The sequence below is a fragment of the Solanum pennellii genome, chromosome 9, assembly GCF_001406875.1.
Source record: "Solanum pennellii chromosome 9, SPENNV200".
Taxonomy (NCBI): domain Eukaryota; kingdom Viridiplantae; phylum Streptophyta; class Magnoliopsida; order Solanales; family Solanaceae; genus Solanum; species Solanum pennellii.
In genome coordinates this window covers 20,484,344-20,498,900 of record NC_028645.1, presented here as the reverse complement: position 1 = coordinate 20,498,900, position 14,557 = coordinate 20,484,344, and the positions used below count along the sequence as shown (strand labels likewise).

General features: G+C 34.3%; 1 protein-coding gene across 1 annotated transcript in view; it reads right to left on the bottom strand.

The window, feature by feature from the left end:
* LOC107029793 (gamma-interferon-responsive lysosomal thiol protein) overlaps nt 1–13,688 on the bottom strand; it is a 16,094-nt gene extending 2,406 nt beyond the window's left edge. The window contains exons 1-3 of the mRNA XM_015231238.2: nt 13,347–13,688; nt 12,448–12,513; nt 11,678–11,815 (exon numbers count right to left, since the gene is read on the bottom strand). Coding sequence (XP_015086724.1) covers nt 11,678–11,815; nt 12,448–12,513; nt 13,347–13,604 — 462 coding nt within the window. The 5' untranslated portion in view covers nt 13,605–13,688. The remainder of the gene's footprint in view (nt 1–11,677; nt 11,816–12,447; nt 12,514–13,346) is intronic.
* Nucleotides 13,689–14,557: the final 869 nt, after the last annotated feature.

Sequence of the window (14,557 nt, the reverse complement as noted above, 5' to 3'; positions counted from 1 at the left end):
AAAAAGTATTGTTTTTTTTTAAAAAAAAAATCAACTTCAAATTTTAATTTTTTCACTCCTACCCTCGAACCCCGCATCCCCGCCCCCACCACAAAAAATATTTTAAGTTTGTATTTTTCAAAAAATTCAACTTCAAAAATTATTTTCTACTCTAGTATTTCTCAAAAATATTTTTCACTCAAAAATCAAACACTAAAATATTTTTTTCAGAAAATATTTTCTACTCACCGACCAAACATGAGAAAATAAGTCAAATATCTACTTTTTCCAGGAAAACGTTTTCCTTCATATCAAACACACCCTACGTGGAAATCTCCTTGCTCTAGGGAGTAAAACCACGACCTGTCACACTAGATTTTCAAACTATTTTCATTAATCTTCTCGAGCAAAAGTGAAACACAAATTACAACTAACAATGAGACTAAACTCTTAATCTCGACACTAAGTAATATGCCTATTACTTAGTGAGCCTAAGAAATGCATCCATTGCCCACTATATTAATCCTCACTAATTAATATAAACATTAACCGTAAGACACAAAGTTATCTTTAACAATGTTCTTACAATGACTCACAAAAAGATTTGAAACGTTTCTAACAAGAGTGAAATGAACCCCACAAGTTTAATATAATACAAGCATTAAAAACAAAAAGCTTACAAAAGCACTTCTTGCAATGATCAGGTCCCTTGTTGTTTATTTTGTTTTATGCTTGATTTCTCTCTCTTTGAATGAATAGTCTTGTTAGTTATTCGCATTTTGATTATATCAACAAAAAATAATGATTGAACATTGGACAAACAACCTCATCTATTTCTATTAGTTATGTACGCTGACGACTTCACCAACCCACTATCAAGACATCTTTCTAGCTGTACAAAATATTGCCCTGGACGAGAATAGTACTCTGCAGAGGACAGGGTTCCTGCATTAGTGAGGACCATCAAATCATCTGAAAACTTATCAAAACTTATTTCACGTAATGACTAATGCAATAGTTTTATTTTAATTTTCTAATAGGTAATAAAAATTAAGGTGAATGACATTTGAGAGATTTTATGATTTATCGAGCACAATATGAATGTAAATCATATTTATCAATAGAACTTTTTTGTTCCACTTAACCTCTTTTTTTTGTAAGAAAATTCATTATTAATGTAGTTAAATTTTTAGATTAATAATATAACACGGACATCTAATAATTGTCTTTCTACAACTTGTCATTAAATATAGAGATATGATACAACCTGATCTTTGTTATCTTGGATTATAATTTATTGCTCTTATATTACTCGAGTAACATATCAAGAGGAAGATGGGGAAGATGTGGTACCAAACAATAGGAATATTAAGTTTTTGTAAAGTTTATTGCATAATAATATTAATTAACTACCAATATAATTATTGTCTATGTAATATTGTTTTGTTGAATTTATCAGTTGAGATCTATGATGAGTTTTATTTGCCCTGAGTTTCTTACAACAAATAGATTTTTCTTTTAGGAAAAGGTTTAGGATTAGCTATTCCTATTGGTAGGAAAAGTTTTTGGACTCTATAAATAGAAGTTTGTTCCTTCTAACTTAATCAACATTCACAATGTAGTCCTAGGGGTTTTGAGATGTTTGGTTATGGGAAGAATTTGTCGGATACAAGTTTGATACGTTATCACTTGTATGAATTTCCCATGTATTCCGAGTGAATTGGTCGAGGTTAATTCTCTCTATAATTTGTACTCTAATATTTTTAATGGATTGCTCATCTCCTTTGTGAACATAGGTCGATTGACCAACCATGTAAATTCTTTGTGTATTTTGGTACATTTCTCGTTTGTCTTCTTACTGATAGTCTTTCGAGGTTTGCTTTGCTATCTTCTGCGTTACACCTAATTATTTTGGTCCTAACACTGTATGCATGCTACTAAGGAATGACAAGGAAGAGACAAAATTTTGTTCACTTTTTCTTAATTGTTTATATGAACTTCAAGTCAATTAAAAATTCATCCAAGAAAATGACTACAAATTCTTAACACGAGAACAAATCAAGACTACCTAGTATGGGATAGAAAATAACTAAGAAAAGTAATTAAAGTAATCGCATTCGATAGGTTTTCAGATGTTTTGATAATCCTCACAAATGTAGGGACCCGATCCTCTGGGGAATGTTCTCGCCCAGGGCGATATGTTGTACAACTGGAAAGGTGTCCTGTAAGTGGATTAGTGAAGTCACCGGCGTACTTAACCTTTAGAAACAGATGGGGTTATTTGTCCAATGGTCAATAATTCTTTTTGGTTCATATAATCATAATGAAAAACAACTAACTATTCTACTCATTCAAAGAGAGAGAAATCAAGCATCAAATATAATATAAAGGAAGGGACCTGATCAACACAAGAAGTGCTTTTTGTGCAGGCTATTTGTTTTTTAATGCTTGTATTGTACTGAACTTATAGAATTCGTTTTACTCTTGTTAGAATTTCATTGTAAAAACATTGTTAGAGTTAACTTTGTGTCTTACATTAAAGTCTATATTAATTAGTGAGGATTTTAATAGTGGGCAATAGAAGCATTGCTTAGGCTTAGTAAGTAATAGGTTATATTATGTAGTGTTGAGATTAAGAGTTTAATCTCATTATTGGTTGTACTTTGTGTTTCATTTTTGCTTGATAAGATTAGTGAAAATAATTGAAAATTATGTGTGACAGGTCGTGGTTTTACTCACATGAGCAAGGAGGTTTCCACGTAAAGTCTCGTGTGTTCTCTTTACTTTCAATATTTGCTTTTTTTGCAGCTTAACTATACTAAGGACTTGACCATGCCATAATTAATGGACGCGTACATTCCATCAATTGTTATTAGAACAAGATTTGTCTAACTGTTAACACCAAGAGAAAGAAGATCACGGAGGAATGGTTGCTCCACCAAATATTGAAGAAGGTTAGTCTACCACCCACCTAGATTCAACGACCAATACAATGGATGGTGGAAAATATGAATGCAATATTACATTATGATGGAAGACAATGAATTGTGGGATGTGATACTCGATGGGCCTTACATTCCTACCAAAGACTTGAAGGAATGAGATCCCACTAGAGTAATTCAAAGTCTAAAAGGGAATACGATGCAGTTGATAGAAAGAAAATAAAAAGAATTATAAAGCTAACAAGTTACTGGTTCTATGGCATTGGTGCAGATGAATACAACATGATTTCTGCCTATGAGGGTGAAGAAAATCTGGGACTACTTGAAAACAACCCATGAAGGAACAACTCAGGTCAAAGAGTCCAAGGTGGACATGTTAGCGACTCAATATGAGAATTTCAGCGTGAAAGAGGGTAAAACCATCCATGAGATGCACACCAATTTTACCTCCATCAAAAATGAACTAAGGTGCCTTGGTGAACCTATTCTTCCAAGCAAGCAGGTTCGAAAAATTCTCAGAGTTCTTCCCAAATCACGGGAAAGCTAGGTAAATGCCATAACTAAGCCAGAGATTTGAAGGTTCTCACCAAAGATTAATTGATTGGGAATCTGTAGACGTATGAGATGAACAGACAATAGGAGTCTTTGAAAAAGGAAGGAAGAAAAGAGAAGTTTGTAGCCCTGAAGGTGTGCCAACATGATATATCTGAAGAAGAAGATGAAATGACCTATTTGAATAAAAGATCTCAAAAAATAGTCAGAAACATGGAGGTTTTCAGAAGAAAGGAACCACCAATTGAACAACTGATGCTAATGACTTCAGTCACAAGTGTGGAAAGCCAGGTCATTTTATGAGAAATTTCCAGATCCAACAAACCTGAAGGGAAAGAAATCAAACCTAGACAAAGGGACTTGATCCCTGACCATGCTAAGAGAAAGGCCTATGCAAATCAAGTTTTTAAGGACTTTGCAGCATGGGAAAACACCTTCGGTGACTCTGAAGAGGAATAACATCCTAATGAAGCAAATATCTTCAACTCACTTTTCTCACTAATGGTTAATTTGATGATGAATCAGACAAGGATGATGTAACTCTTTTCGATCTTAAAAGTGATTTAGATACCTTATAAATTAAGAGATTGAGAAAACTTGTTGTTGTTTTGATTGACTATGTTGATGAGATAACAAATGAAAATTTGTCTCTAAGTCAAAATTTGAACCTCTTTGACGATGAAAAAATCGCCCTTATTTCACAACTTTCTGATATGAATGTTAGGCTGAGTATTCTCGAAGCTGAGGATCATCAACTTCATGATGTACCTGGTACCTTTGAGACTGGAAAGAAAAAAACTCAGCAGTTTTGAACTTGATCTAGAGGAAAGCCTAAAAGGTTTGAGTCCAAACTAGTCGCTGCTCTTGAGAGGAACTCACAACTAGTAAGAGACCTAAGTCAAGTCAAGAAGAGATAAGTCACTCCTTGAAATGGACTGACTCTTCTAAGATTCTTTCAAACTTCGCTAATCGGAAATTTAACTGTAAAAAGATTTGGGATTTTAGAGGATGAAATCTCCATACAACCCTCACACCAAGTGTGTGTCAGTGTTTGACAACCTGTTGTGTACTCATTGTGGTAGAAACGATCACTTGAAAAGAAACCGTGAATCTTTGAAAAAATTAAAAGAAAATCAAAAAAGTTTCTTTAAGTCCTAGAGAAAGAAAGAAGAAAAAAATAAGGTACCTAGTCCTAAATATCACTTAAGCAAGAATACTTTGCCTCCTTGGACTATAAGGTTTCTTATCAAACCTCTCGACAATTTTTGGGAACTCCATCTCAAGTGGGTTCTTAAATCTAACCAGTGATTCTTTTGCAGAAGAAAGGAATCAATCATTGTTGGTTCATGGACATTAGTTGCTCAAAGCATATGACTGGAGAAACTCAACTCTTTCTCTTTAGAAGCACACTAAGGTCGTGGTGTCATTTAGAGACAACAAAAAGTGATTTATTATCGGTATTGGAAGGATTGGAAGTTCTCTGGAATACACCATAGATAATGTGTACAATGTAAATGGGTTGAAGTACAACCTACTCCGTGGTCTCAAATCTGTGATAAAGGAAATGAAGTAAGATTTGTGTCAAATCAATGTATCATCATTTATCTTACTTCCAACAAGGTCATTCTTAGTGCTAGAAGAGTTAAGAACATGTATGTTACAGATCTGCATTCTATATAATGAGATAGTCTCACATGTCTTAGTGTGCAATCTTGTATTCAAATCTATGTCACAGAAGACTGGGACATCTAAGCTCATCTTTGTTGAACAAACTAGTTGCAGGGGATCTGTTTCGTGGACTATAAAGATTCTCCGAAAATAAAATTTGTGAGGCTTGCGTAAGAGGGAAGCAAAGAAGATCATCTTTCAGGTCAAAAAAAGGTGTCACCGCAACCAATCCATTAGAGCTTCTCCACATGGATATTTTTGGACAAATGAGAATTTAAAGCAGAAGTGGGAAAAGATACATCTTTGTGATTGTCGACGATTTCTCTAGATTCACCTGAAATATGTCCTTATGAGAAAAAGATTAAACAAGTAGAGTATTGATGACTTTTACAAAGGGGATTCAGTTGAAGCTAAACTGCAAAATTGCTAGTAATCAGATCGTGGTATAGAGTTTGAAAATGCCCAAATTGTAGGCTTTTGCGTATAACATTCAATTAATCATAACTTCTCAGCTCCAAGAACTCCTCGGAAAAATGGTGTTGTTAAAAGGAAAAATAGGATCTCGATGGACATTGCCAAAACTATGCTCATAGATTCAAGACTTACAATGAATTTCTGGGCTGAAGTAGTGAATACGACTTGCTATGTCACTAAAGAATGTCTCATTTGGTCAATGCATAAGAAAACTCCTTATGATTTGCTAAATGGAAGGAAACCATCAATAAGTTCTAAAGGCTTTTGGTTGTAAATGCTTTATGTTTAACAATGGGAAGGATGATCTTGGCAAATTTGATCCAAGGAGTGAGAAGGATCATTTGTGGGGTATTTTTCGTCAAGCAAAACATAAAGAATCTACAACAAAAGGACCATGTGTATGGAAGAAAGTGTGCATGTCATCTTTAATAAATCGTTTGAGTTGAAAATTTTTGAAGGAAAAGAGGATCTTGAACTTGATGAGTTAATGCAAATTCAGAGTGACAACCTAATTCAAGAATCTGTGATTGAAATGATTAGAATGAAGAGAAGTCTGCAGAACCCGTGGAAGTACCTGGACCCTCTAATACTCTAGGTGTTTCTCATGAAGAAGAGATTCTGAATGAAGATTTTGAAGGAGATTAACCTGATAAGGAGACAATAAAAGAAACAGGATGGAAACATCAATTTCGTAATCCTTTGGACAATTTGGGTTCTCCCCTTGAATGTTGAACTAAAACTAGATCCAAGGCAAGAAATCTAGCTGCTTTCTTAGCTTTTATCTTCGCCTTTAAACCCAAGAACATCAAAGAAGCCTTGCAGGATGCTAACTAGGTGAACTCAAAGCAAGAGGAGATGCATAGTTCGAGAGAAGAAGAGTGTGGCACCTGGTTCCTAGACCTCCCAACAGAACCATTATTGGGACCATATGGGTTTTCAAAAACAAGCTAGATGAACATGAAATTATCACAAGAAATAAGTCAATATTAGTAGTGTCAGGCTAGAGTCATTAGGAAAAATCAATTATGATGACACTTTTGAACTTGTAGCAAGAATGGAAGCCATCACAATTCTAACAGTCTTTGCATCATACATGGAATTCAAGTTGTTTCAAATGGATGTGAAGAGCGCCTTCATGTATAAGTACTTGAAAGATAAGGTTTATGTGAAGGTTCTGAAGATGTTGATTTACCGAATCATGTGTTCACTATACATTATATGACTTGAAGTAAGCACCTAGGGCCTGGCATGAGTGATTATCGAAATTCCTTCTAGATAATGGGTTCAATAGTGGAAAAATTGACAACACACTGTTCTTGAAGTCTAGAGAAAATGAGCTTCTAGTGGTTCAAGTCTACGTGGATGATACAATTTTTGGGGCCACTTCAGACCAAACCACTTGTGCAAGGAATTTGCAGCATTGATGAGTAGTGAGTTTGAGACGAGCATGGTGGGAGAACTTACCTTTTTTTTTTGGGTTTTCAGATTAAACAACTTCCTCAGGTTTAGAGAACTACTCAAGAAATTCAGCATGCAGGACGCCAAGATAATTGATACCCCAATCAGCACAAATGTTGAGTTTGATTAGAATGATACAAGAACTGATGTTAAACAAATAATGTATAGAGGAATCATTGTATCTATTCTCTATCTCACTGCAAATAGGACTGACATAGTGTGTTCACCATGGGAATGTGTGCCAGATTTTAAGCAGTTGTGAAAGAGTCACACTTAAAAGCAACTAAGAGGATCCTAAGATACTTAAAAAGAACTTAGTACCTGATCATATTTTATCCTTTTGGAGACTCATTACATTTGATTGGATATGTTGACGTTGATTATGCAAGTTTTCTTATTGACAGGAAAAACACTTTAGGCATGTCACCTTTTCTGGGGTCATCACTGATCTCATGGGGAACTAAAAAGTAGAATCCAATAGCTTTATCTATTGCTGAAAAGGAGTTTGTAATTGTTGACTCATGTTGTGCTAAACTCTTGAGGATCAGGCAACAACTTGAAGATTTTGGTGTCCTCACAAATATTAATCCTCTCATGTGTGACAACACAAGTGCAATGAACATGACAAAGAATCTTGTTCATCACAAGCGGACTATGTATATTGATGTGAGACATCACTTTCCAAGAGACAATGTTGACAAGGGAAATGTAGTGATGAGATACTGTAAGATAGAGGATCAAATAGCTGACATCGTCACCAAGGAGAGCAAGGAGAATTTTGTCAAGAACATATTGAGTTTGAGGATGCACAAGCTTAAGTGATTTCACAACAAGTTTGCACGAAACCACCTTTTGGCTATTCTAATGAAGACATGTATTTTTACTTGTTATATTGTTCATAGTTTGTGAATTCACACTTGGTACCTTACTGCAGGTATCATTCTGGCTAAAGGAAGATATAGTCATAACAGGCGACATAGTCCCCCTAAAGGTTAGTATCACTTTACTACACAATTTTCTGTCAACGGTCACTGCCACGTGTCATTTCCCTATTTCTTGTGTCAGTTACATATGTGTTTTCAATTTAAAAACTGAAGGTCACTACTGCTTAAGAACCCATACCAAGCTTAAATAAATCATTTGTGTGATTAAATAAATCAAATCCTTTTATTTTTTTCTTTGAACTTTGTCCCTACATTTCAATTATGTTTCTCCTTTCTCTTGAGAAAATATCAAATCCGTCTTCTCCCAAGAAATTGAAAACCCTAGTTCATTCAACTTCTCCATTCTTCCCTCTAAGGCATCTCTCTCTACTTCAGTGTGTGGTCTTGGTGAAATTGGTGAATCTCTCACACCCAAAACTGAAGTTTAAGAGTCTAATGTACTTAACATTGTAGACAACTTGTCTTGTTCTCTAACGCTTGTTCTATCAGAGAAGGAGTCTCAAAATTTTGAGGCCCAATTGGTTTTTAAACCTGATACACCTACTAAAGATCTGGAGGTTGTATCTCAACCAGGATCAATGTCCTCTGCTATATCTAAAAGGTTTTTCTATGACTATTTGCCTGAAGGAAAGGGTACAAAGTCTAACATACTAGCTATTGCAGAGGACCTAGTGGCGGTGCAAAGTCTTGCATCACTCAGAGAAGATATTGAAATCACTCTTTTGGAAGAGGAGTACCGGTCGCTGGAACTGTTCACTCATAGTCTTGAACCTATATCTGACCAAACCCTTGAAACTTTAGAAGTTAACAGTGAAGGAGAGAAAGAAAAAGCTCCTCTTGTTTGGTCTAGAAGAGGGGTTAGGGGATAAAATGCTTCAAATGTGTATACATCAGATCTAGGAGAACCTGAAGTTGTTCTTGAGGTCAGAATTGCAAAAGAATCTGCGGAATCAGAGAAGAAAACAAGAGAAAAGGAAAGGGAAAAATGGTTAAATCCTCAAAGAGGGGGAATGGGAGAAAATATGTCAAAAGGGGGTCTACTCAAAAGCTAATGGGAGATGCCATAAATGCCAACAAGTCTCAGACCGTAAGAAATCGACAAGCAAGAAAGATTGACAATTTACTTAGTGAAAATCCCATAACAACTAGGAGATAAGATCTAGTGATACTGAGTCTGAGGACATTGTTAGGGCAGTGGCGAAACGGCGGAAAGAAGTGGAGTAAAAACAAATTAAGGCTAAGGGAAACCCTAAATATGGGAAAAAAATCATCCGTAAAAAGGGCCAGGGTCACTATAAGGGCTACCTCATAATCAAAATCTGCAAACCAGGTCCGACTTCCCAGATACATGTTGAAGGAAAGGTATTGTAGCATTTGAAAGTCCTAAATAGAGAGGTGTTTGACACTAACATACTTATTGGACATAGTATGTGCACTCTTTATGACACTGTCTCCTTGCAAAATTGAGAGCTTTTGGTTGAATGTCCAACACCATATCTACATGATCTAGAAGTGCGTGATTTCTACTACAAAATGGAACTCTTTGATGATGGAGGCATTTAGACATCTGTACGTGAGGTGAAGATTTCCATGAGTGAAGAAAGTTTAGGAATTATACAAGGAGTTCCCTCTCAAGGGATCCAGTCCATTGAAGGGTGCAAATCCTCTGACGATTTTTTTCAACGGGTCACCAAGCATGGGGTTATGAAGTGTGAACGTCTTCCTAAGAAGTTTAGAGAAGAGTGCCCATTGTGTTTTGAGTTTGTCAATAAGGTGGTCGTGCCCAGGACTGAAAAGAGGGCAGTGGCGTCTGCAGCAGATCTATTTCTCATAGAGCAATTGGTTGAACTCGAAGCTATTAATCTTCCTAGATTATGCTCAAGCACATGCATAGAGTTATGACATGGAAAATGCCAAGCATGGCATACCCTATGGGTACTTATTGAGTCAAGTGTTTGAACATTTTGGAGTGTCTCTTGGGAGGGGAGTACCAGAATCTGTAAAGTAAATGTTTTCTGCAGCCACAATGTTAAGGGTAAGGTCAAAGCCAAGTCTGAAGTCTCTGCACTCCTTGAAAAACAGGAAACTCTCAAGCGTGAGTTGGATGATTTCAAAGAAAGCTTGAGTGCAAATGACGTAGAAATTGCTCGCATGAGGGTCCAACTTCAATAATCTATCTCTCAAGGGCCTGGTACTAGTGCCGACAGTAAGGAGAAAGTTGAAAAGTTCACGACTGAGAATGCACAACTACTTAAGTCAAATGCCTCACTTAATGAGGAATTCCAGACTCTCAACAAGCAACTCAATGAGGCACATGTCGATACTAATTCTCTCCTGAATCTTGTGTTGCATTCCTTGTCTCTGCCCTCCATCAAAAAAATATATATTGTTTAAATTCTTAATTCTTCTTGTGTCTTTTGTTGTTGCCCTCTCTTAGTCTAGTGGAAAATGTACTATTTTGACTGGACTCTGTGGCCATTATTATGATCTAATATGATTATCTAATTTGCGTTGTTTGGTATGCTTTTGTCTTCTCTATGTCTACCTGCATGCTCATGTACTTTGTGGCCATGACCTTGAATTCCTAATGATTTTGCATGCAACTTGTATACGTTTATTGTTACTCCTTTTCAATGATGTCAAAAAGGGGAATTAACTGTGAATAAGTGTGTTGAAATTAGAGCATGTTGACGGGGGAACTTGGTGATAGGCGGAACTGATAAATTGAATGAATATAAACTCATGTGAGGTGGTTTTTTTTCCATCATCAAAAGGGGGGAAATTATGTAATTCAATTGTTTTAATGATCCTAACAAATGCAGATTCCCGTTCACTGGCAGAGTGTTCTCGCCTAGGTACAATATGGTGTACAATTGGAAAGTTGTCTTGTTAGGTTGTTGGTGAAGCAGTCAGTGTACTTCACCAATGGAAATGGACGACGTTGTTTGTCCAGTGGTCAAAAATTCTTCTTGATTGATATAATCAAGAGACAAAAAACTTGACGATTCATTCATTCAAAGAGAGAAGCAATCAAGCCTTAAAATACAAAAATACAAAAAGGGACCAGATCAACTGAAGAAGTGATATCTATGTGTGTTGTTGTCTTTTGAATGCTTGTAATGTGCTAAACTTGTAGGATTCGTTTCATTCTTATAAGAAAAGTTTCAAACCTTTATGTGAGTTAGTATAAGAACATTGTTAGAGTTAACTTTGTGTCTTACTGTTTGAAATTTATATTAATTAGTGATAATTAATATATATAGTGGGCATTGGATGTATTGCTTTGGCTTAGTAAATAATAGGTGTATTATATAGTGTGAGATTAAGAGTTTAATCTCATTGGTGTAGTTGAAATCTATATTCACTTTTGCTTGGAGATTAATGAAAACAGTTGAAAATCCTATGTGACAGGTGACAGTATTACTCCCTTGAGAAAGGAGGTTTCCACGTAAAATCTCGTGTGCCTATTTTACTTCGGGTCTCTTACTTTCAGTATTTTAACCTAAGCAAAGGACCTGGTTCTGTGATCACTAGTGGACACATACATTAATCGAACAAATATGTTTATACTAATTTTGAATTTTTTCTAACATTTATATCAACATTTTGACCAAAATCAAGGCAAGTTAGAGAGACGAGTGTAACTAGTTTTGTTCTTACCTGATATCCAAGTCCATTATTGTAGCAATTCTCGATGGGATTTAGGCTCAAACCAGTTGAACCAAAACAAGATTGCCACGATGAGTGTTTGTTTTGCAGATGCAATTGTTCTATGCAACTTATAAGCTTGAAATGTGTCTGTTTTATCAATTACCCCAACAAACAACTTGTGGAATTAGTATAAACCTTTGAGTTATTAAATATATAAATATCTGACGCTTTTATATATTGTTCTTATATAATGTTGGCTATTTTTGCACTTAATATTTTGAAATTAACAATTTATTGTATGATACTCCTCTGTCTCCTATTACTAGTTCATTTTTTAACTGAGACACCTATTAAGAAAATAATAATTGACATAGTGAGTTTACTATTTTATCTCCCTATTAATTATGATGTGGATGAATGAAAACTTAAATTTTCAAAAAGTTCTATTTTTTCAATGTAATTAATTGAAAGTATAATAGGTAAAAAAATTGTCCTTTCTTGATTTATCAAAATAAACAAGTATTTAGGGACGAATGGAGTATGTATTAGCACACTACATTAATTAAAGTATTTAGTGGCAATAAATAAAGGATTTAGTGACAATAAATAGGGTCAATAATCTAATATTGGGTGTTATAACCATCACTCTCTCTATACATTGCTAAACATTTTACCAACTCTGGATGCAATAACATTAACTCAAATACCATTAAATATTTTTGAATTATTTGTTATTGTTACTAAATATCTCTTTCGGTGTAATAACATGTGTTACTTACCAGATTTGACCAAACCTTGATAGCACAAGCTTCCACTGTGTTTAGCTGACACTCATCTGTTCCATGCTGCATGTTACATTCAACCATCAAATTGACATGCAAAAAATAAAATAAAATGGAACAGAACAGAATTCAGTTACTAAGGAAATTGGAGAGATTTAAAAGTTTGGGTAGAATCAGTGATGAACAAAGGATTTAGCATAATTAGTAGTGTTGGTCTATTCAGTGATGGAGTCGAAATTTATATTGAATGTCATAATATAATAAAAAAAAGACACGCATAGAAATAAGAAAAGTCAACATAAAATATATACATAAAAATTAAAATTTTAATCTAGCTAAACATTATATTTTTTGACGAAGGGGTGTAATTTTGACACCCATTAGCATGTGGCACTTGGTCTATAGTCACAATAGAACTTTTATACGGCTCTTTTGTGTATGGGGCTATGACTAGTTCTAAGACGATAAAGTCTTTCTTTTTTAAATTATCTGTTGAATCAAAATCAATATATAAAATAAAATGGAGCAAGTATTTTTATAAATTTACTAAAATATTTCAGCAAAGCCATATTCGGTGTTAAAGCTTCACAACTCAGGTCCAAGAAAGTCTAGGTTAAGAAGGTAACAAAATAACCAAAGTCTACAAGATGAAGGTTGGAAAGGGGTACAATACCTTGCGTTTGATCACAGATTTTGAAAGTTATTTTTAAAATTTATCGTCACACATTTGTTTAGCCATTAAATATGACAAACATGTGAAAATGTCATCTTCAAATATTTTCAAGTTTGCAACATACATGTTCAAACACGATTTCACATACTCAGATTAAAAAATTTATGATTAAACAAAAGCTGACGTACAAATTTAGAGGAAACAGGGAGAAAAGAAATGGAACCTGACAAATCCAGCTAGTATTAGGTGCAATCTGAGTATTACCCCAAGGAACAAGCCTAAGATTCACAATTGAACCAAGATCTGTTTGGAGAACTTTAACTAATTGGTTCACAATGAAATCTGCACAATATGGACACAGAGATTCATAATACAAGGACAAGTTAACTTTGTCTTGTGAACACACATGACATTGAAATGTGAGTAATGGAATCAAAACAAATGTAATGATAATTCTACTTATTTGATTATGAGATGCCATTTTTCCCTTATGGAACTTTCTTCTTTCTACCTTTAATTATTTATCCTTTTTATGTACTTTAAAGGTTCTTTAAAGAAAAATTAATTATTATTAAAAAATTTGCAATAGCTTTTACATTCCATTCCTCACCCCACCTACCATAATAAATTAACTACTGAACTTTTCAGGACTGTCTTTTAAAGAGTTATTAGTCATCTGCCTATAAATTTGTACAACTAGTATAGTAGTTGCTAGAGTTAATACTACAATAAGATAGTGTTTCCACATAAATTCCTTTCATGTCATTTTAGGTTTATCTCGTCTTCTTTTTAACATCATCACTCACCATAATTTCATATCTAGAGACATTATGTCATGTGTGATAGTGTCTTGATCGTTAGTACAAATTTCAGTACTCTTTTCGTCTTAATTTATGTGATGTTTTTTCTTTTTTTAGTCTGTTCGAATAAAAATAATATTTTTTTTAATACGTAGTAATAATAATTTAATTTTAAAATCTTTATGACTTATTTTAGATTAGTTATTTCAAAACTTTTTTTTAGAAAAAAAAAAAGGTTTGGACCAAGTCAAGCATACTACACAAATTGAAATGCAAATATGTGACTATACTTTATGCCACACGTACTTGTAATCAATTTTTTTCTTGTAAAGGCATGTTAGGCTTTATAGAAGAGAGTGATTGTAACTTTATTCTGATATGACACATCCGAATTTTCTTCCACACATTTGAAAAAAAAAATTATGTCTTAATAGAAATAGCAACATAATTATATAATTTCAAAATAGGAATTCAGAAAATAGGACAAATAAAAAACCAACAAGACTTAGATAATATTATAAAAATCCTAGATCAAATAGATATAATAGGCGAAATACAACATCCAAAAGGATACAGACAAAATAATATTCTGTGATCATTGCTCATCCATGACCGAAGCATATATATATATATA